The following is a 24,247-nucleotide window of genomic DNA, read 5'->3' on the forward strand; positions in this document are numbered from 1 at the left end:
GACATTGAACCCTTGAACACTACCTCACTTTTTTTGAACATGTTTTTTTGCACAATTTTTAATCTATTTAATATACATGCACTGTAATTTATTATTTTCTTCTATATTATGTATTGAACTGCTGCTGCTAAGTTAACAAATTTCATGACACATGCCGGTGATAATAAACCTGATTCTGATTCACCACCCTCTGGGTAAAGAAATCCCTCGTCTCTGTTCTAATCTACCATTAGTTTAAAAGGGCTAGGGTTTTCTTGGCCAGTTGTACAATCAAAAGGACTGAAATACCTAATTCAACAGCCATGGAAGGCAATCAACATTGCAATTCCCCACTGTAGTCTATAATGGAGATCACAAGTAGCTTTACTCTCATTGTTTTAAAAAATGCCTCATTTAAGCCCAACTACAAGCACAGTAACTGATGGATGGATGCAGGTTTGATAGGGAATGGAGTTGCTTCCAGCAATACGGAATGCATACTGTTTGCAGTAACTGGTAAAAATTTAACACTTGCATCTTGCAGGAATGTTTTTGCTGGTTGGGGGGGGGAATCGTTGCTTTGCTGCCGCTTATGCGTGGGAGGGGATCATTGGGGTTCTATCTGTCATTCATTCTTTGGGGCACTCCTCCGTTTTCGTGGATGGTTGCAAAGAGAAAGAATTTCAGGATGTACGAGGGTTGATTGATAAGTTCGTGGCCTGAGGTAGAAGAAGATGAGTTATACAGCTCTCGTTACGTGCACGTGCAGTTCAATGCTTTGAGTGACTATGCAGAAAGTTTGAAGTTAATAACTCATCTCCTTCTACCTTAGGCCATAAACTTATCAATCACTCCTAGTAGATTGTATACATTTCTCTGTCATTAAATGTACCTTTGAAACCTTTGAAGAGAAGATACTCCAACTGGTCAATAATGAAACTCAGGCAATTTAGTTGAAATATTTTCTTTATAGAATGTTCTCTACAGCATATTTATTTACAATGAACAGGTGGGTTTCAGATTTATAATACAGAGACTTTATAGATCAGAGTTCAAATCCAGTTCATCAGACTTGTACATTTTAGCCAACTCCAAAATTAAATTGATAAACTCGATTTTCTCCGCACAGGCTAAGCATTTCTCTCCCCAGTTGTCCAGAATTCTCTTCAGCTCGGCCACTCTCAGTTTGGATAGTTCAACTTTATTCAAATCCAATTTCTTATCTGCAAGGCAAAGTGGAAGACAATTTTACTGTTAAGATTTCAACGCATTCTGCACGGAGGTCGTTGACCAGTGATGTTCCATTCTGGGAGCCCTGCTCTTTGTGACTTTTATAAATGATCTGGAAGGGTGGGTTAATAAGCTTGCAGATGACATGACAGTTGATGGTGTTGTGGATAGTACAGGTTGTCGTAAGATACAGCGGGATCATTGATAGAATACAGAGCTGGCCTGAGATGTGGCAGATAGAGTTCAATCTAGAAAAGTGTGAAGTGATATGTAGACTTTGGAAAGTCACACTGGAAGGCAGAATACAGGGTTAATAGCAGCATCCTCATTAGTGAGGCGGATCGGAGGGATCTTGGGGTCCACATCATAGTGGCTGTGTAAGCTGATAACGAGGTTAGGTAGGTGTCTGATGTGTTGGCCTTATTAGTTGGGTGACTAAATTCAAGAGCTGCGAGCTAACCTTGCAACTTATAAAACTTCGGTTAGATCATACTTGGATTGTGTTCAGTTCTGGTCACGATATTCTCGGAAGGGTGTGGAAGCTCTAGAGAGGGTGCAGGAGATTTACCAGGATGCTGCCTAGATTGGAGAACTTGTTTCAGTTGAGCAGCTGAGGGCTTTTCCCTTTGCAGCGAAGGATGAAAGGCGACCTGATAGAGGGGTACAAGATAAGAGGCACAGATCAAGTGGACAGCTGAAGACACTTACCCCAAAGCTGAAATAGAAGTATTGGGGGGTGGGGGGGGGTGAATATCAGAGGTAAGTTTTTTTTAAACTACACAGTGATGTGTGTGGTAGGGCATTTAAGAAACTCAAGACAGGCACGTGGATGACAGAAAAATAGAGGGCTATGTGGGAGGGAAGGGTTAGATTGATCTTGGAGGAGGTTAACAGGCTGGTACATCATGGGCCAAGGGGCCCGCACTGCAGCAAAAGGCAGGCAAGTACTATGACAAAATATTTCAGTGTGGGTACAGTAGCCCACACACACTCAATCCATGAATTCCAGCACTCAACTACAAATCACTGGTGTAAAAAGTAATAAGATACCACAAACACTTAACATACTTTGACAAGCAGGGCTAGAATTATGTTGGTGTATCATTAAGTTCGAAACAAAACTACAAATTAAAATTTAAACAAATTAGGAACAAAATGTTAGTTATTGCTCACATCCAGTTTATAATGCCAGACTTTAACAGATGTGTAATTACTGAAAATTCTGGAGGCGTGCATTTGACGATCAGTTCCTATCAATGCCCCCCAGCAAATGGCCCATGGCTCACAACAGCTTCAATGACCAAGAAAATGCTTCCCCATCACAGTCACGTTACCACTGTTGGACTGAGGTTACAGACAGTTGTTGGAATGGGAGAATGAAGCAAGCTTGGCCAAACATATTTTGTTATCGGTAAGTCTGTGGACTAGACAGAATGTCTGGTTATACAAGGCATTGTGAACACTGTTCAGTTTGTTTTCCCTTGTGTATCTAACCTACTTCACGATTCTGCCCTTTAATGAAACAGTTATTTCCCCTCAACCAGCTAAATCAGGGGTTCCCACCTTTTTTATGCCATAGAGCCTAACCATTAACTGAGGGGCCTGTGGGTCCCAGTTTGGGAACTCCTGATCTAAATGAATCTCAGGGTGATAAATGGTGACATATATATACTTTGATAATAAATTTACTTTGTATTTTTGAACTTTGAACTTTAATTGCCAATACTGCTGGCTGTGTGAACGGATCCACAGTTAAAATATTTTCAGCATTGTCAGGTAAACCAACCAAGAATGGCATCTTCCCAAACCAACACATCAGCGGTACAGCAGAATGGTGGTGTAGCAGTCAGCGTAACACTTTACGGTCTAGGTTCAATTTCTGCCACTGTCTGTAAGGAGTTTGTACGTTTCCACATGATCACATAGGCTTGCTCTGAAGATATACGGCTAAGTTTCGTGAGTTGTGGACACTGGTCCCTCTAAGCTGCCACGCAGTAGCTGAAATGCTCTCACCCACATTGCCTTCGTTGCCACGCAGCTGGAATGTTCTATATTATGTTAATAATGGAGTGCCGCAGTTTTCAGGCCGTGTGAAAAATTCCACGTCAGAGCAATGGTTGATCCATGCAGCCATTTAAAAAAAATAATTTGAGGGAACATTGGTTGTGGGCATGCTACATAGGCACCCGAAGTGTGGCGATGCTTGGGGCTGCATAGCACAACCCTTGCTGATTTGACTTCATGCAAACAATGCATGACTGAATGTTTTGAAGTATACATGATAGATGAAGCTAATCGCTGAACCAACTGAAAGGGACTCCCTTTAACAATGCAGCTGAAATTCCCAAGAGTCATTCAGCCATATCCTGAATGAATCAAGCTCCTGCTGTGAGGAGCACTTCTCCCTAGCAACAGATGGACCGAATCCATGACACAGGTTACAGCATTTCCTTGGAAATTCTGTTTACAGAGATTAGCATTATTTGCCACATGTACATCAAAACATACAGCGAATGCATCATTTGTGTCAGCGACCAACCCATTCCCAGGATGTGCCGGATGGCCCACAAGTGTCACCATGCTCCTGGTGCCCACACAGCATCACCACAAAACATTAACTCACTAACCCTAAGCATACATCTTTGGAACGTGAGAAGAAACTGGAGCACCCAGTGGAACAGGGAGAACCTACAAATTCCTTACAGACAGCGGTGGGAATTGAACCAGTCGTTGATGCAGTAGTGTTACGCTACTGTGCCATGAGGCTCGTCACAAACCTCACGCGTATAGTTCTAATTTAAATTTTGTGGCAGCCCAAAGTTTGAGGGCAACTTCACAAAGTTTCGTTTTTTTTGGTAAAATGAAAAGGACTCAGTTCCAGAGTTTATTTCTAGATGAAGTTCTATGCCAGCATTTCCTGCAGAGCAAGTATGAATTTTAACCTCAAGGACAAGCAATGCTTTGATCTTGTTGACCAGCTGCCATCTGTTGGCACAAGAACTAGAACTGATTGGCTAGGGTAACAGCTTCTTCCCCCAGGACGTTAGACTTCTTAACACTCTGCTGCCACTCAGCACACATGTACTCTGTCCAGATACCCTGCCATGCCCCTCCCACACCACCGCCCCACCTCAGACCCACTCTCATCCTGCACTCGGCACTTTTCAGCTTTTAACACACTGCACATTGGGTCTTTGATGGCCTTTTTAAATGGCTTCTATTGTGTTTCTTTGTTTTGTGACAGCCTGAAAGGAGACGAATCTCAAGGTTGTATATAGTATAAACACACTTTGATAATAAGCGTACCTAAACTTTTATTGCTGCTGTTTCACATATGACTGCTTGATTTATTATCATAACATGACACCGTCTTACATAAATATGCACCTCGCACTTCATGTCATTCTTCAGCCCCTGCGACTCAGGGTCCTGTGCTAATGTTAAACAGTGACTGTGCTGGATCATAACTATACGTGCCGCGTGTGACTGTATGTACTGTATTTTGCACCTTGGCTCCAGAGGAACTGTTTCGTTTAGCTGTAAACATGTGCATAGTTGCAGGACGATGGAACGATGAAGTTGAAATGGTTTAGCATGGACCAGATGGGCCGAAGGGCCTGCTTCGGTGCTGTAGTGTTCTATGACTCTGACTGTGTATGGTTGAACGGCAATAAACGTGAACTTGAACACAGTCCAATCGCAGAAACACAAGGAACCAGACATGGGGTATAGTTTTGTAGGAACACACACCACGAAGGATAAAGCCGATGTTCAAGATGATGCATGGAAGGAAGAAACTGAAATTTGTACCGTATTTTAGCTCACATATCTGAGCATCTGTCTTTCTGAGCTTCTCACAGATCTTCGGTACAGGCACATGGGCACTCATGGGACGGGCTACTTCATTCATGATCTTCGTGGCGGCGTCACTTGTTGCTCCGATATAGTAGCACTGTTGGAGGTAAAGTTACACATGGTCATGCACGCTGCCACAACAAATTCAACATTCAAGACCGTTTAATGTCATTTCCAGTTCACAAGTGCAAAGGTGAACAGCATAATTGTTACTCCAGATCCAACAGAGCACAAAAAAAAGTACAGAAAGAATACGATAAAAAAATATATAAATACATACGATAGCTTATATACATATTGTCTGTCCATAAAGTGACACTAGGCACAGGAGTGACTGGCAGGTAATGATAAAGTAGTTGTGGTTGAGGGTGTGGTGGGGTGGTTTAGTGGGTGGAGGTGTTGAGCAGCCTTACTGCTCAGAGTCAGTAACTGTTTTTGAGTGTGGTGGTCCTGGCATGGATGCTATGTAGCACTCAGGTCTACTGTGACAAAATGCTTTGAGAAGTTGGTCATGTCTAGAATGAACCCCTGTCTCAGGAAGGACCTGGGCCCACTGCAGTTTGCCTATTGCCACGATAGGTCTACGGCAGACATGATCACAATGGCTTTCAACATGGCCTTGGATCACCTGGACAATATAAACACCCATGTCAGGAAGATGTTAATTGACTACAGTTCTACGTTTAACACCATCATTCCTTTTTTTTTGGCGTGTGTGTCTGCGCATGTGCAATGTTGGCGAGATGATGTCTTTTTCATGCCTTTACAAGGCGCAGAGAGAGAGAGAGAGAGAGAGAGAGAGAGAGACTGTGTGGTGCACCACTCCTCACACAGACATTTCACAGTATTTTTCCCTTTAGTTTACGCTGATGTCATTGCGCCACCAGCCAGCCCAACACCATCATTCCTTAATCGATAAGCAACAGAACCTGGGCCTCCGAAACTCCATCTGCAACTAGATCCGTGACTCCTAACCAGAAAATCACAGTCTATGCGGATTGGAAATAGCATCTCCACCTCGCTGACGATCAACACTGGCGTACTTCAGGGGTGTGTGCTCGGCCCACTGCTCTACTCTCTCTACACCCACAGCTGTGTGGGTAGGCATAGCTCAAATGCCATCTATAAATTTGCTGATGATACAACTATTGTTGGCAGAATGTCAGATAGCGACAAGAGGATGTACAGGAGTGAGAGATATCAGCTAGTTGAGTGGTGTCGCAGCCACAACCTGGCATTCAGCATCAGTAAGACCAAAGAGCTGGTTGTGGACTACAAACAGAGTAAGATGAGGGAGCACAAGCCAGTCAGAGGGATTAGAAATGTAAAGAGTGGGCAATTTCAAGTCCCTGGGTGTTAGTAACTCTGAGGACCTAATCTGTTCACAACATATATTAATGCAGCTATAAAAAAAAGGCAAGTCAGTAACTGTACTTCATTATTGTGAGTCTTCATTAGAAGGGCCAAAATGTCGGCTATACCCTTTTGCATAGATGCTGCCTGAGTTCCTCCAGCATTGTGTGCGCTGCTGCAGATTTTCTCTTATTTGATATTAGACCTGATTTTGACTCCGAAGACCTCATCCCTGGGAGAGGAAGGATCTTTGCCTCGAAGATGGATGATGCGGTGAGGTGAAAGCAGAAGCCACAGGGCCCATCAATCTTCTACCAGCCCAGGACAGAGGCCCCAGTAGGGGTGATGGGCTTAAGAGACTAACTCTTGCACCACTCTAACACCTACCTTGCACTTTACCCTTTTCAGCAGCAGTTTAATTAATGGCTTCCTGTAAATAGGAAACACTGTTGACACTCACCAGCCGGTTCTCCTTTCCTTTGGTGTGTTCACACATTAGCATCAGCTCCTTTGCCACAAGTGCAGGTGTTAGTTCCACATTCTGTGCCTTCAAATAGTTGTAAAATCTCTCCAGAAATCCAATGCACACTGGATGGGAGGGGAAAATAAGCTTTAAAGAAAAATACCAGCATCAAAACATTCACCATAATAAATACATGCTTTAAGAAAACAAAAAGGAAATTGCCTTTTAAACTCACGAGAGAGCAGAGGCCATCAACTTTTTGCTGTTGATGTTTCTGTAGCAGGCAATTTCTTTTTTTTACGAGGTTGAGTTGCTAGCTTGATGCTCAACCCAGCACAGATGGAAAGCATGCCAGGGGAGCCAGCTGGATTCGAACTCGGGGGCCTTCGCTCCGAAGTCCAGTGCTGATGCCACTATGCCACCAGCCGGCTATGCATTAAGAAACTAACCAGAAATAATTATAATATGTATATGTTTTAATTTTTTTTTAGTCATAGCAGCCCCATTTCACTGACATAAAAGATCCATCATTTCCTGGGTTAAACATCCAAAACTGTCATTACAATTTGAAGTGATTATAGAAAATTGAAATTCTGGACTGTAGAATAAAAATCTGCTAGAGGAACTCCACGGGTGAGGCAGGGTGTAAAACAGGGTTAGGGTTAGTGAGTCGTCGGCATGACATGTTGGCGCCAGGACTCGCAGGCTGCTCCCACATGGACTGTGTCGGTCATTGACACCAACAACAAAAGCTTTGATGTGCATGTGACAAATAAAGCTTATCCTAAATAATGAAAATGCTACAGATGAGTGCATCTTCAATGATGCTTGGAGCAGCCTAATACTTATCCTTGACAGTACCTGTACCACCACTTGTTGCTCAGTCTACCAATTAGACAATTTCTTGTTCAAAGCCAAGCTCTACCTATTACTTTGAGTTTTGTGTGGAACCTTTGTCAACTGCTTTAGAGAAACAAAGCCACACCACAGGCTTTCATTAATTTGAACTGTACATGATAGAAAAATGGAGGGCTACGTGGGAGGGAATGATTAGATTGATCTTAAGAGTGGGTTAAAGGCTCAGCACAGCATCATAAGCTGAAGGGCCTGTACTGTGCTGTAATGGTGCATGTTCTATATGCACAGAGTGCCTCGGTTATATAGCAGTTAGCATGACATTATTACAGCTCGGGGCGTCGGAGTTCAGAGTCCAATTCCAGCACCCTCTAAGTTTCTACCCATGTGCGATTGGGTTTCCTCCCACAGTTAGGAGGTTAATTGGTCATTGTAAATTGTCTCAAGATTAGGTTAGCGCTAAATAGATGGGTTGCTGGGCAGTGCGGTGCGGGGGGCTGGAAGGGTCTGTTCTATGCGGTATCTCTAAATAAGTGAAGTGCAGTCTGCAGAAACATTGAGGGAGTTGGGCAGGTGAGAGCCGAATCTTCTGGTTTATAACTTTTATTCTCAGTTATTTTCATAGCTAATCTTTAAAATTAGACAACAGATCTGGAGTCTCCATGTCTATTACAAATGCTATTTTTCTTACAGCCAACATTAATTTGCAATTTGCCTGAACTTTCCCAATGTCTTTTAACCAGTTGACAAAAGTCGGCATCTCAGAAGAATCTGCTGTCTTCACTGTGCTGTGAGAGAAATTTTATCTATTCCTGATTATTAGTTTCCAATATCTTAAATTCATCTGGTGCATCAAAGCTTTTACCACCAAGTCAAGTAAAAAAAAGTTATTGTTAAGATAAAGGAACAAAATAAAACCAGTAAATTTTCAAAGAAAAATAGCAATAAATGATAAACACAAGAGATTCGGCAGATGCCGGAAATCCAGAACAACAAAAATGGCAGTAAATAGGGTCTGAATTGAAGGTGGGGTGGTTTTGGTCTGAAAGTACAGAGTAATTTAGTATACAAGCTCATAGTATATTAAAGTGGAGTGGTTTTGTTAGAATGTAGGCTACAAAACAATATACATTAGGGTTGGGGGCAGAGGGTTTCCTGAAATGGAGGAAGATCAGATTATACAAAGGACACTTAGAGCAAGAGGGTTCTCTAAAGTTGTGAGGTAACTGGTTCAAGATTAGTGGGGAAATTGAGTTTAAGAGTCACGAAGTAATGTTGCAGCTTTACAAAACTCTGGTTAGACTACACTTGGTCAACATTTAAGATTAGGTTGGAGAGGTGTATAAAGTGAAATAGAGATTTGGGATAAACAGTTTATTTTTATTTATTTAGCGATCAGCATGGAACAGGCCCTTCGAGCTGCACCGCCCAGCAACCCCCAACTTAACCCTCGCCTAACCACGGGACCATTTACAATGACCAATTAGCCTCCCAACCAGTATATCTTTGGACTGTGGGAGGAAACGGCAGCACCCAAAGGAAACCCACGCAGTCACAGGGTGAACGCACAAACTCCTTACAGATTTAACTCCGAAGCCCTGAGCTCTAATATCGAGTCTTGCTAACCACTATGCTACCGTGGTTGCCAGCTGAAAAACAAACAGTGACTTAGGATAAGTCAACGCAAATTGCTTTTCCTGTGTTTTAACTTTGGTTTTCTAGATAAAAACTAGAAAAACTAAAAGCTGAGGATTGGTGACGCTAGAACAAGAGGTCATAGGTTAATAGGTGAAATGCTTAAGGGAAACAAAATGGAGGGCAATGGTCCAGGTGCAGGTCGGTGGGACAGGTAAAATAACAGTTCGGCACGGACTAGATGGATTAGAAAGGCTTGTTTTTGTGTTGTTGTGCTTTATGACTCTAATTAGTAGAAACAACAGGCAATTAGTCAATTAAATATTTCTTCAATACCTCATCAAACATGACTAATTATTGTCATCCCAGTCATAACAGACTTTTCTTTCTCAATATTCAATGAAAGGTTTATTTCTAATAAACACACGTTATTAAGGATAAGTAAATTCATCAATTATTGTGGATTAGACTAGAAGACTACTGTGAAACATCAATCTAGATTTGAATTGTCACTCAGTAAATAACATTTTCAGCCCAGATGATAAATGACAGTCTCAAATAGGAATGGTCTCAGCACAAAATCACAAGAGATTATGCAGATGCTGGAAATCTCCAGCAAGAATTTAAGGAATGACACTAGAGCATGTAAAGTCACTAAAGGATTGGAGGGATTCCTGAAACAAATGCAAAATGGAGGAGGGAACGTACTTTGGACCCTGGTGCTGCAGGTATATTAGGGCAGAGTAGCAATGCCTGAACTTTCAATGCCTTTCAAAGCTTCATACATCAAGGTCACAGCTGATCTTCAACCTCAGCTCCTCTTTCCCCCACCATCCTCAATCCCTTTAGTCTCTAGTTGTGTGACTGCAGAGAATTGTGGACACGGCTCAGCGTATCACAGAAACTAGCTTCCCCTCCGTGGATTCCACCTACACTTCCCGCTGCCTCAGTGAAGCAGCCAGTGTAACCAAAGGCCCCCATCCACGTTGGACATTCTCTTCTTGCTGCTCCCATCATGCAGAAGATACAAACATCTGAAAGCACATACCACTCGGCTCAAGGACAACTCAACCTCACTTGTCAGACCCTTAAATGATCCTCTAGTACTACAAGATGGACTTTTGACCTCACAATCTAACTTATGATTTTGCACTTTATCATTTATCTGCTCTGCACTTTCTCAGAAGCTTTTACACTTCATTCTGCATTGTTATTGTTTTACCTTGTTCTAGTTCAATGCACTGTGTAATGATCCGACCTATATGAACAGTATGCAAGACAAGATTTTCACTGTATCTTGGTACATGTGACAATAAACCAATTCCAAATTTATGAGTTTTGATTTCGAATGAACCCTCCAGTGCAGTGAAAGGTTCATTACCTCTCCATGGAGAAATTTATCCTCTGAATCTTACATGATTTAGTTCATATTTAGGGACTGTGATCCCTTGTTCTAAACTCCTCAGCCAGGGGAATTATCCTTCCTGTTAGGTCCTGCAAGAACTCTTAATAATGCATCATTCTTCTAAACTTTAGAAAACAGCCAGTAGTCTCCCCTCCTACAGCATCAGATGAACTGTGACACTACCTATGGGCAACGTTTGTTAGGCAAAGGAACCGAGACTGCACACAGAACAAGGTCAGGTCCCACTCTACTTGTAACACACTTTTACTTTTGTACTCAAGTCACAGGCAGCTATCGACTGTTATTCAGAGAGAACGATGTTTTTGACAAAGCAGTGAGCTGAGTGTCACAGTGTAGACACTGCTCACAACTGTTCACGATACACATGATCGATTTGGCGCCACAACAGCGCGGTGGTTACTGCAACACAATTACAGCTCGGGGCGCCAGAGTTGGAAGTTAAATTCTAGCGTACTCTTAAGTTTGTACATCCTTCCTGTGTGTACATAGGTTTCTTCCCACAGTCCAAAGACGTACCGGTCAATAGGTTCATTGGTCTATTGTAAGTTGTCCTGTGATTAGGCTTGGGTTAAATAGGTGGGCTTGTTCTGCGATGTACAAAAGGAGGTGACTGAATACAGCACATATAAATTTGCTGATAACACTAAATAGACTGGTAAAGTAAATTGTGCAGAGTCTGCAGAGGGATATAGATAAAGTGAGTGGGCAGATGGTGCACAATGATGGTAAATATGAGGTCCTCCACTTCGGAAGGAAAAATTGAAGATCAGATTATTTAAACGGTGAGAGATTTTGGCATGCTGTTTTGCAGTGGGACTTGGGAGAGATTGTGAATTAACAAATTCTTAAAACATGACAATTCCATGCTCCATAACCATGGCAAACAACCATGTGTGGGACATTGACAGAAATCCAAATGAGCTATACCCAGATTCAGCTATTTATCTAGTCAAGCGATCTATTGACAAATTTTAACTCATCCAGAACCAGGATAAGGGAACATATCACTCCTGTACTAGCTACTCTGCATTGGTCTCGTGTATCTTCTAGAATTCTCTTACTGGTTTTTAAAGCACTTAATGGTCTGGGACTAGAGTACAATACAGAATTGTTTTCATTTTATTATTCTGCTTGAGTTCTCAGGTCTTCTTCCACCAGTCTCTTAAATTTAAACAATCTTCCTCAAAAGATAATTGATGAGTCAGCTTTTCTTTAAACTATGCTCCTAAACTGTAGAATTCAAACTATAACGGATGCAGACTCAGTTGACACTTTTAAATGCCAGCTCAAAATCTATTTACTTAACTTTGATTTTAAATAATATCTTTGCCTTTTACTTTCATGTTTATTTTTATATTTTATTCTCATTTTGTACTTTTATTCCATTGTAAAGCACTTTGAACTGCCTCGTTTGTATGAAAAGTGCTCTATAAATATATTATTTGTCCTCAAAACAATCTTCATACATGAATCTCTGGTGATTACGCTTTTCCTAAGTTATTTTTCATTACAGTTCCCAGTAGTCTCCCTGCTGCTGATGTTAGTCTACAGATCAGAAGCTCTTCACTGGCTTCGTCCCTCCTTTAGTGAGGTGAACTGTGAATCTGTGGAATTCATTGCTACAGATGTCTGTGGAGGCCATGTCATTGGGTATATTTGAAGTGGAGGGTATTAAGTTCTGATTAATCGGGGTGTTAAAGGTTACGGGGAGAAGGCAGGAGATTGGTGTTGAGAAGGATGATAAATCAGCCATGATGGAATGGTGGAGCAGCCTTGATGGGCCAAATGGCCGAATTATGCTCCCTTGTCTCATGCTGCGTTCTTATACAACACTCATTGGCTACCCTCCAAACGGTGCAGGATTTTGAAAGATAACCAGCTCAACCACTGTCTTGACAAGCACCTGCTTCAAACTTTTCGAACGTGGAACTCAGCATCTCTCATATACGGTATATTCAGCACACAAGATTCCTTAACCTCAATGTTTCCTCCAGACAACAGCAGTAAAAATGCGCGCAGTCAGGTCACTAACATGCGCACGTACAAGGACTATTAAAGGAGCTTGGATAAAATATATTTGAATAAAAACACATTTGTGCACTAATGCCAACTATTAGATAAAGTTGATAACTGTTCTTGGTTTCTATAAACGCAAGAGATTCTGCAGATGCTGGAAATCCAAAGCGACCGACACATACATACATACATACACACACACACACACACACAAAGCTGGAGGAACTCAGGTCAGGCAGCATCGATGGAAATGAATAAACAGTCAACTTTTCGGGTCAAGACCCTTCTTCAGGACTGATAGCAAAAAAACAATCACAACAGATGTAATTTTTATTTTTGTAAGTCTGTTTTTCTGCTATTGTAATTATATGTGTTATGTGTGTTGTTGTTGTTTTCAATATTGGACCTCACAAATTATCCTTCAATTTTAAGCAACTTACATAGCAAGATGCAGACTAACACAGACATTGCAAGACCCATAAATGAAAATATCAAAAACACAGAATAATTGAAGGCTGCAGAAAGACACCACAAACATTTTAACTCAAGAAAACTCTTGCATTTGGAGGCAATCAAGGTTAGGTCAGACTGCAAACAATTCCCAAAAGAATGTAGAATCACACCATTTAGAGCAATACCCAGCAGCTTGGTTTATAATAATCAAAATGTCACGTACACACTCACCATGTACAAAATGTTATAATGTATCACTTGCTGCATGCCAGCCAGTCTTCATGATCTTTGCTGCTTGTGTGCTAAACATGCTTAAAATCAAACAGGTTTAGAACAGTTATTTGCATAATTCAGCAACAAGCAAACACTGTGTTAGCATTAGGTACAGTACATCGCACTGGTACAAAGCAATCTACAAATGTCCTGACTGTTTGCATCAGGGTCTGGTACAGACATTCATAAGTGCAGGAATCTTAGGACCTTCAGAGTTGAATGGAATCAATCCAACATGCCACATCCCTCCCCACCACCAGTGACATCTACAGGAGGTGCTACCTCAAGGTAGCATCCATCAACGATCCCCACCATACGGCCACGCCATCTTCCAGCAGCTCCCATCGAGCCTGAAGCTACTTCCCTTCAACCATTTGGTTCTTGAACTAAAGTGTAGCCGCATTATAACCACTTTGTTCTAAAATGGACGTTTCTGTTCTAATTGTGCTAGTCTTATGAAAATTGTGTGTAATTTGTTTTTTTTCCTTGCAAATGTTGCTTATTTGACGCTGTGTGCCTATGTTGCTACAAGTCTGCCATTGCACTGTGTAGATGACAATAAATCAAATCTCTCAAACTGTAGAATGAATTTGTCACTTCAAGACACTTCCAGCACTGTGACACGCAATGGATTATATTTTACAGCTTTCCACCACATTGAGCTTTACTCAACTGTACAGTTAGGTTTTCAATAGATCAATAAAATATTAAGCATTTTCACTTTAAATCTTCTTTAAATGGCAACTTAAATTGTAGAACAATGTCAAGGAGTGATGCCTCAAAAAGGCAGCATCCATCATTAAGGACCTCCATCACCCAGGACATCCCCTCTTCTCATTGCTACCACAAGGTGGTGGTACAGGAGACTGAAGCCACACACACAATGTTTCAGGAACAGCTTCTTCCCTTCTGCCATCCGATTTCTGAATGGACATTGAACCCATGAACACTGCCTATTTTTTTGTCTTTTTGCACATTTAACTTTTTAAATGTATATGTACTGTAATTTACAGTTTTTTATGTACTGCAATTTATTGCTACCACATAACAACAAATTTCACAACATATTCTACTGACATTAAACCTGATTCTGAAAATTTTGTACTCTCCCAACCACTAACTTAGTGAGGAGGATGGGTGGGGTGAGTTGGGGACAAGTTAGTGAGAGTGGAGGTTGTGATTCTCAATTATTTTTCTTAGGGAAAGAATTCTCATTAATAAAGAAACCACAATACCCAGAGATATTATTTCATGTAAGCCCCGTCCCTGGCAGCCATTTTAAAAGGAAAGCCAAGGCTGGGAGTATTTTTTTTTGTGGGGGGGCACAGGGTGCAACAATAATCAATCTGGTATTTGTATTCAGCATCTTGCAAACTGAACCAGAATGCTTTACACATCTCTTAAAGGAAATCTGAAAGTTTATTTATTTATTTATGTATTGCATATAGCAGAATAAGCCTTTCAGCCCTTCGAGCCACACCACCCAGCAATCCCCAGTTTAATCCTAGCCTAATCAGGGGACAATTTACAATGACCAATTAACCCACCAATCTTTGGAACGAGGGAGGAAGTCAGAGCACCCGGAGGAAACCTCATGCGGTCACAGCGAAGCTTCTTACAGGCAGCGGCGGAAAATGAACCCGGGTCTACAGTACTGACAAGTGTTATGCCAACCACTAGGCCGCCGTGCCGCTTCAAAAATGCAGTCTTATCTCGTAAGGTAGGAAACGCACAGCAAGTTGCCACGTGTAGCAAAGTTTTATGTGAAGGTGTTGGACAAATTACTGAGAAGTTTTTAAACCCACACCCAGAAAATGGACTTCACTGTAACAAACAGTGTATGGGGAATACCCCACTTCCCCCAGTATTAGAGTGCTCATTGGGCTGCTGGGGGGGGGGGAGAGGGATGGGACAAGAGGGCTCCGGGGGCTGATAGGGAACAGAAGAGAAGGTGGTGTGGGGTATGGGAGAGCAAAGGGACAGAGGCAAGGACTCCAGCGGGAGGCGTAGGCTCACGGGTAAGGAGGATGACTGCGAGGGGAATGCCAGGTCCCGGGCCCGCTGCTCACCTTCACACGGCTCCGGCCCCACGGCGCCGGGTAGCAGCGGTGCCCACACCGTGAGGAGAAGCAGCACCGCCGGGACCGAACCACCACCCGGCACCCATCGGGGCTGCGTCCACATCGCCACCGAGCATAAACAACGGGGAAACGGCAGGAAGTGACGTTATAGTCAGAAATAATACCCCTTCAATCCATTGCCATTGGTCGACAATCCTTCAATAGAAATGCCGACTCCTTTGCCCACCACCCGTCCATTGGTGACCTACCAGCCAATCAGCATGTGGTGTTGCGCTTCTCCCGATTCCGATTGGTCGGTGCGAAAATCATCCCAAAGGATTCCCGGAGTGCTGCGCGGCCTGTGTTGGGGACTATGAAGATGGCGGCGATTGGGGTGCATTTGGGGAGCACTAGTAGCTGTGTGGCGGTGTATAAGGTACTGGCGGACCCTCAATCCACGCTCCTCACCCCAGAGCCCTTGGACCTCAACCTCCCACCCTTCCTGGGGCCCTGGCTGTACTGCGGCGGGTGGTGGGGTAACATGCGGTCCATCACAGCTGGCTGATTGTACAACGTGCCCAGAGATGAGGCCCCAAGACTCCTGCAAATGTCTACCACGTAGACAGCGCCTTAAATGTTCTTGTAAATGCCTATGGTGTCTGACGCTCTGCGCTCCCCGCTCTACTGACAGCCGGTTTATTAGGCTTTTCGAGCTCTATCATCCCCTCTTGATGGTGGGGAGGGGTGTGCCCGTGACGAGAATTGCTGACTCTATGTCCCTCTGCTGCCTCATGCGATCCTCTGCATTGGAGCCTTCCTAGAAGGTTGTAAGTGTCTGGTGACAATGGAATCTTCTCAAACTGATGTAGAGCCCTTCTGCACGATTGCATCAATGTGTTGCATCATTGCCTCTGATATCATAATTGATTTACGTGCTATGCTTCCTAAGTAAGTTAACCCACTGAAATTCAAAATTTAGTGTTCATCTTCATGCACCGTTCAGAAATCTGATGCTGGGGTGGAAGAAGCTGTTTCTAAATCATTGAGCGTGGCCTTCAAGCTTCTGTACCTCCTTTCTGATGTCTGTAAGAAGGGGGCGTGTCCCAGATGATGAGGGTCCTCAGTGATTGATGCCAACCTCCTTGAGGTACTGCTTTTTGAAGATGTCCTCGATGGTGGGGAGGATTATCCCTGTGATGAATCCGGCTGATTCTACAACCCTCTGCAGCCTCTTGTGATCCTGTACATTGGAGCCTCCACACCCAGCTGTGATGCAGCCTGTCAGAGTGATCAGCGTGCATTGATAGAAATTTGTGAGTTTTGTTGACATACTGAATTTCCTCAGGCTCCTGGTGAAGTAGAATCTCTAGCTCCTGTAAGTGTCTGTGATTTCCTTTTTTTTTAATGTTGAGATACAATGTAGAACAGGCCCTTCTGACCAACAAGCAAGCCCCTTGTTTATCCCTAGCCTAATGACAGCACAATTTTACAATGACCAATTAGGCTATTAACCAGTATGTGTTTGGACTGTGGGAGGAAACTGGAGCACCCAGAGATCACAGGGAGAATGTACAAACTCCTTGCAGATGGTGTCATAATTGAACTTTGCCTTAAGCTGTAATAGTGTTGTGTTAACCACTAGTTAGTGTGGTTCCCAATCCTTCAACAGCCTCTTTGCCCTCCCACTTCCCCTCGGTTATCAGCTGGTTTTACTGGGCTCTGCAAACAGATGGTATTAGTTTATTGTCACATGTACTGAGGAACAGTGGGGAAAAACCTTGTTTAATTTACCTCTATACAAATCATTTCACAACTTCAGAACTTTGAGAGCATACAAGGGATAGGCTATAATATAAAATGTTTCAATTACAGGGAAAGTACAGAGCAGGTAGAAAGTAAGGTGTGCCAGATTTATGAAGTGATGAGCTCAACTTATCCATTCAAGAGTGAAAACAGTGGGGTCCTACAGCATATGGTACATATTCTTGAGCTTTGGTACCTGTCTGAACTGAGCAGGTTGTTTGCATACTTGGTCTCAGAACTTGGACTTCACTTTCAAAAATTGAAGTTCCTCGGTGCTAACACCGCAGATCATCTGTCCTGGGCAAACACATTGATGCAAACATGAAGAAGGCACTGCAGTGGCTCTACTTCATTAGGAGTTTGAAGAGATTCCATATGTCATCAAAGAACTTTTGCAAATTTTTTACAGCTGTGCAGTTATAATGTGAGGTTATTTGAGTTAGTCACCTTCCTGTCAGCTTGAATCAGTCTATCTTCTCCTTTGACCACTCTGATTAACAAAGTGTTTTCACCCTCTGAACTGTTGCCCACTGGACTTTTCTCTGTAAACTCTAGAGCCAGGGTTCCCAACCTGGGGCATAAAAACGGTTGGGAACATCTGGTGTAGGGACTGTTGTGCGTGAAAATCCCAGGAGATCCGCTGTTTCTTAGATTCTTAAACTACCCCATCTGGCACCAACATGGTCAAAGTCACTTAGATCACATTTCTTCCCCATTATGATGTTTGGTCTGAACAGCTGAACTTCCTGACCGTGTCTGCATACTTTGATGCATTGAGTTGCTGCCACATGATTGGTTAATTAGATATTTGTCAAATGAAGAGAGTTTGATGGCTTTGGGCCTGTATTCACTATAATTCAGAAGAATGCGGGGTGACCTCATTGAAACCTACTGAGTGGTGAAAGGCCTTGATAGAGTGGATATGCAGAGGATGATTCCTATAGTGGGAGAGTCCAATACCAGAGGACACAGCCTCATAATAGAGAGGCATCCTTTTGGAACAGAGATGAGGAGGAATTTCTTTAGCTAGACAGTTATCTCTGTTATCCCTGTCCGTGCTGACACACAGTAGTGTCTGATGAAGCTGGGCTTCGATTTAAAATGCTCACCCTTTCTTACAAATATTTCCAGTCTTGTTCCCACTTTTGAAATACACACAAAGTCCTGGAGGAACTCACCAGTTCAGGCAGCATCTATGGAAAGGAATTAACAGTTGACATTTTGAGCTGAGACCCTTCATCAAGACACTTGAAACTTTTCTCCAGCTGTAAGAGCCTTGGACTTCTCTTGCTTAGTCACCCATACTTCCCCGAATTTAAGCCCCAAACTCTGAAATTCTCAGCTGAAAATCTTACCATCACTTTTATCTGGAGGATTTCTAAAAAAAATTGTGTTAGTGGTCTAGCTGACCAAAGGTTTAGTCAATGTTTCCCTTGTATGGCTTGGTGACAAACTACTACTTTTGCTTCTTTCAAATATGATTTTGCTACTAAATGTGTGCAATTGGAACCTGTGATTTACATTCTGATGGTGTGTCTTGGGGGCCAAATGAGCAAACTGGAGCTTTTCTGTCTCCGAGGGAGTTCGGTGAGGTTTGGAGCCGAGTGTGCACGCTGGAGGCCAAGAAGCCAGGAGACAGACGTGAGCCCATGACCAACTACATTTCTTGCCAATTAAAGTAAGATCGTCCTGATGAAGGGTCTTGGCCCGAAACGTCATCTGTTCACTCTTTTCCATTGATGCTGCCTGGCCCGCTGAGTTCTGCCATTATTTTGTGTGTATGTTATCTGCATAATCTCTCGTGTTGATGAATAATTTGGTTGTGAAAATAAGAGCAGAAGTTCACAAGGAGCAGGGGTGGACTGCAGTATCCTACTACCCTGTCTTACTGGCCAATAATCCTGTGGCTGATCTGATGTTGACCTCAATTCTTGTTGCAGTTCAATGCAGGAGAAGACTTGAGAGGGCCTGGTGGCCTACACCTGATCCCACGTCTGGTTGGAAGTTTTCAGTGTGGAAAACATTTCTCTACTTATACAGCGTGGAACAGACTGTTTTGGCCCAAAGAGCCATGCTGCCCAACAACCCATCTATTTAACCCTGTCATACCAATTAACCTACTAACCAGTACATCTTTGGAATATGGGAGAAAACCAGAGCACCCAGAGGAACCAGAATGAGGTTTAATATCACCAGCATACATCGAGACATTTGTGGAGGATTACAAGCTCCTTACAGTGGAATTGAACTCCAAACTCCGGAATACCCTAAGCAGTAATAGCGTCATGCTAACCACCACACTGCCATGTTGCCCATAAGCCCTTCGGCCCAGGCTGTCTATACTGGCCTTTCCTGGTAGGAGCATTTCTGTACTGGTTAGCATAATGCTATTACAGCATCAGCGGTCCAGTTCAAATCAGCTCCCTGTAAGGAGTTTGTACATTCTCCCCATGAAAGCTTGGGTTTCCTCCCACATTCCAAAGATGTACGGGGTTAACGGGTCAGTTGGTCAAGCCTATTATACAGGGCTGTACCTCTAAATAAAATAAAAATATTTGCATGTTTCCAAGAATCAAGGACTCCTAAATTTTCTTGATGTCCTGAATTTTGAGTGTTTTGAGTTATGAGTGAAGATTTTTCTCTTAGCAAGCGAGTCATCTACAGTGTTTTTATGGTGTTAGTGTGACATGTCAGCAGTGTTTAGTAAATTACTTAATCAACATCCTATCTCCTGGTCTGCTTATGCAAAGCCTGCAGCTGTGCGCAAAGTTGTTCAGCACTGCTAAGATGATTTCCCAGTGTCATGAGTAACTAACATTATTGTTGATACTTGCTGCCTGTTACACAGCTGGCGTTTAGGGCAACAATGAAGGTGCTCCATTTCTGGTGGTGGTCTTCATCATGCCAGCAGCCTCCTCTCAGTTTTCACTACTGTCAGCCATGAAAGTCCCGGCTGGAGGCTCAAGAATACCATCACACTCAGATATTGAAGGATTGGATGTGATGATTCTTTACACGTGTTAGTCTTCTGATGTTGCAGATATTGAAGGACTATTCATTGCTATTTCCGTAACAGTTTTGTTTGACCAGTCAGGGTTGTTAGCCCCGAGTTGAACCCTCAAACCTGGAGGACCAGTGGACCACTCTTACTCTGGTCTCTTATCTTTTGTCCTGTTTGGTATGGATGACTCTACCAAGAGCCAAAGCAGCTCTCTGGGTCATTGAGGTGCACAAGCCTCCAAACCACAAGATTGTGGTCTTATTGTTAATGGAACCAGTATATTGAACTGTGACCTGATGTTTCAGAACAACAAGTTCTATTTAGAGGCATGCAACAGGGCATTAGATCCACCACAAACATGAGATTCTGCAGATGCTGGAAATCTTGGGTAACACACACACACAATGCTGAAGGAATTCAGCAGGTCAGGCAGCATCCGTGGAGGGAAATATGGTCCTGATGAAGAGTCTCTGCTTGAAACATCAACTGTTTATTCCCCTTCATGGATGCTCCGTGACCTGCTGAGTTCCAGCATTTTGTGTGTTTTTAGATCCATCATGTACCAGTCTGTACCAGCATTGACTTAGCACCTTTATCAGTTGAAAAGGGTAATGAAGATAGAAGGGCTTAAAAAAAACTAAAGATGCTGGAAATGTGAAATAAAAATTTTTACTTTTCAAAGCGGAACATGAGGGGGATTCCCTTCACTCAGAAGGTGGTGAAAGTAGGGAAAAGGCTGCCAGCGGAAGTGGTGGACACGAGTCCAATTTCAACATTTAAGATAAATTTGGATAGGTACTTGGGTAGGAGAGCTGTGGTGAGGGACTAGGCAGATTAATTTGACACTGACAAGATGGGCTGAAGGACCTGTTTGCGTGCTGTAGTGTTCTATGACTCTACTGTATAATTTTGATTTTCATCAGTCTTGGTTGACTGAAATGTCCCCTATAAAATAGTTGAAATTTTGCAAGACACAACCAGTCAGGCAACTGTAGGAATGTTAAAGTTTTGAAGATGGCTTGATAAACTATTAAATTATCTATTTATATCTTCTTTGAACAGTTCAACAGGTAGAAGTATGTGCTTAAAGAACAGCACAAGATTTTCTCTGTGATGTAAAAGTTGTGTTTATTTCTATTTAGGATGGTCGGGCTGACGTTGTAGCAAATGATTCAGGTGACCGTGTGACTCCAGCAATTGTTGCTTACAGAGAAAATGAGAAGGTATTCCCAACTATTTTACTACTTTGACATTCTGCACTTTGAACTTCGCAAGTCCCAATATTTTGTTTATCAATTAGGTCGTCGGCTTGGCTGCAAAGCAAGGCAGAATCAGAAATGCTACAAACACTGTTGTGAAAGTCAAACAGATTCTTGGCAGATGGTGAGTACAGATAGCTTTATTTCAGTAGTAATTGCTGGTGAAATGTTTGTCACATACACTAAGAAGTTATGGAATGTATAATAATGTTACATGCTTATGCATTGTGAGAATTACACACTAGATCTTTTTTAGATTAGCTTTTGACTGGTTGCATTGTATTGAATATGAAGATAATGTTTGGGAATTTCTTTGAATTAGGGTTAGTGGTGAATGCAGGTTCAATTGCAACATTTAAGAGAAGTTTGGATAAGTACATGGATGGAAGGGGAATGAAGGACTTTGGTCCACATATAGTTACGATCTAGCACATACAATCACAGAATAATATTGGCACAAGTCCCTGAGTGGCATGGCCCGAATATTGACAGGTTGACATAAAGTGTGAGGTGCATGTTTATGTGAGAAAGTATAATATTACTATTCCAGTCAGACATTGTGTGCTGCCCACTTCGGGTGCAGTCTACTTCGATATGAACTACCTCCAGTTCTAAAGAGAGAATTCATCTTAACTCCTAGATATCTGAAACAGAAATTTAATTAAATAGTTGAGCTGTACAAGACCCTATTTTTTCCAAAAATAAATCTTTCTCTGAAGTGAAGACTTTGTTTTCTGAAGTTATCAAGTTGTTGGCTATTTTGCAACTGGCACACATTCCAAATTAAAGTAGTTGGTATATTTCTGTGTGCCTGGGTGATATAGCCAGGAATCTATTCAGTCCAGCCCAGTCCTATCTGGTCCTCACCAAATAGTCTGCAGGATAGTTAAGAGGAGCAGACCTGGCACAGGTCTGATGATGACATTTTTAAAACATGACGAAGCCTTAATGCTGAATATGTGGCTGAGAATGTGGTGCAGGAAGGAGGTGTTAGCAACACTTTTTTCAAAAATCGTTGTGGACACTGTCAACCCTGCAAACTACCTTTTCTAAAAGCTCCCTTTTGGAAAGCACTATAGTGCTATTAAAACAGAAACTTCATGCCTTCTTAGAAGTTTCTTCTCCCAGACAGTGAATCTGATCAACCATTTTAGTTAGCCCACCCACCCATCTCTATTACCTCAGTCACTGCACTGTAAACACTATAAACCACTTTTTATAATGCTGCTTATATTATAAGTACATGTTGCTATTTATGTGTTGACACACATTTTATTCCACATCTGTACTTTAACCTCTAATTTTATTTTTTGTGTAATTCTTTATTCCTTATACTTGTATTTTGTTGCATGTTGCATCCTGACCAACAGACCACGGCAAATTCCTAATACATGTAAATGTAAATGGTGAATAAAGTTGATCCTTGATCATTCATTTGACAAGACAATAGCATGTCCTACTGGAAGGTGTTGTAGTACTGAGAGAGTCTATAATCTGAACAGGGGTATGTTTTAATTTTTTAGTTCTGCTAAGACTTGGCCCATCTATGTGAGCACAGCCGTACTGAAATCCAGTAATCTATATCTTGGTCCAGTAGATATCTTTTACATGTTGTAATGAAGACCCTATAATATTAGATTGTTTTAAAGAGTAGAAATATTTATTAATTTTATATTTCATTATTAAGACGTACCTCCCTTTTCTAAGATATTTTCAAAATTTTTGTTAGTTTTGACGATCCTCAAGTTCAGAAGCATCTAGCTGAAAGCAAGTGTTCGGTAAGTACATGTAGAAATTCCAGTTCAAGTTTATTGACATTCAATCATAAACATGCATACATCTAAGTGAAACAACATTCCTCCGGACCAAGATGCACATCACAACATATAACTTGCACACAACACATAAAGAAATATTACCACAAGTAAATTCACAAATAATAAAGTGTACTTATGACACAAGTTTAAAAAGTAATCAGAATATCGCTACTGGCACTTCATATTTGATGAGACCTGGGTGGTGCAATGAGATCAGTTCTTTCACATCCTGGGCGGGGGGAAGCTGTTTTCCATCCTAACAGTTCTTGCTCTAGTACTATGGTACCTGATGATAGGGGGTAGAAAGCTGTTCATGATCTATTTTAATTTTAAAGCATGTTTTTAAATTTAAAAGTAAAACATCCTGATATTGCAGTTGTCTTTGATTCTCAAATTCTTCTTAAAACAGCAAGAATGATGGAAAGTTCAATAATGTGAATGTCTAAGTCCATTACTTGAAGTACCTGCTTTATCAAAAAATCCTCATAAACAGTAATACCAAGGATTTGAATGTTTAGATAAAATTGTAAGCTGGCAGAGAGATGCTGTGCCTTTGAGGGGTTTCTCGCTATAAGTTGTGCTTGGCTTTCTATGAAACCCAGCATCAATAATGTAGCAGTTAGTGCAGCTCGGGGCATCAGAATTCAATTCCAGTGCTGTCTGTAAGGAGTACATTCTCTCCATGACTGCATGTGTATCCTCCAGGTGCTCCGGTTTCTTCCCACAGTCCAAAAGATGAATTGGTTCGTTGGTAATCTGGTCATTGTCA

General features: G+C 42.1%; 2 protein-coding genes across 2 annotated transcripts in view; one reads left to right on the forward strand and one right to left on the reverse strand.

Annotated features, from left to right (window-relative positions):
* Window positions 1-937: 937 nt before the first annotated feature.
* cdnf (cerebral dopamine neurotrophic factor) lies at window positions 938-15,765 on the reverse strand. The gene is made up of 4 exons (XM_063072156.1): window positions 15,608-15,765; window positions 6,878-7,005; window positions 5,020-5,161; window positions 938-1,202 (listed from the first exon to the last, which is right to left on the reverse strand). Exons 1-4 carry the CDS (start codon window positions 15,720-15,722, stop codon window positions 1,018-1,020), a joined length of 570 nt encoding a protein of 189 aa, XP_062928226.1. The 5' UTR covers window positions 15,723-15,765; the 3' UTR covers window positions 938-1,017.
* Window positions 15,766-15,924: 159 nt separating this feature from the next.
* hspa14 (heat shock protein 14) overlaps window positions 15,925-24,247 on the forward strand; it is a 31,956-nt gene continuing 23,633 nt past the window's right edge. The window contains exons 1-4 of the mRNA XM_063072645.1: window positions 15,925-16,034; window positions 21,545-21,625; window positions 21,703-21,785; window positions 23,391-23,439. Coding sequence (XP_062928715.1) covers window positions 15,972-16,034; window positions 21,545-21,625; window positions 21,703-21,785; window positions 23,391-23,439 — 276 coding nt within the window. The 5' untranslated portion in view covers window positions 15,925-15,971. The remainder of the gene's footprint in view (window positions 16,035-21,544; window positions 21,626-21,702; window positions 21,786-23,390; window positions 23,440-24,247) is intronic.

The sequence above is a fragment of the Mobula hypostoma genome, chromosome 20, assembly GCF_963921235.1.
Source record: "Mobula hypostoma chromosome 20, sMobHyp1.1, whole genome shotgun sequence".
In the NCBI taxonomy this organism is placed as follows: domain Eukaryota; kingdom Metazoa; phylum Chordata; class Chondrichthyes; order Myliobatiformes; family Myliobatidae; genus Mobula; species Mobula hypostoma.

Coding starts and splice junctions, on each gene's coding strand:
- cdnf (XM_063072156.1), bottom strand. CDS start 15,722: ATGTGGACGCAGCCCCGATGGGTGCCGGGTGGTGGTTCGGTCCCGGCG. Junction 5,162..6,877: donor AAGGAAAGGAGAACCGGCTG/GTGAGTGTCAAC, acceptor TACCTCCAACAG/TGCTACTATATCGGAGCAAC. Junction 1,203..5,019: donor GATATGTGAGCTAAAATACG/GTACAAATTTCA, acceptor TTTGCCTTGCAG/ATAAGAAATTGGATTTGAAT.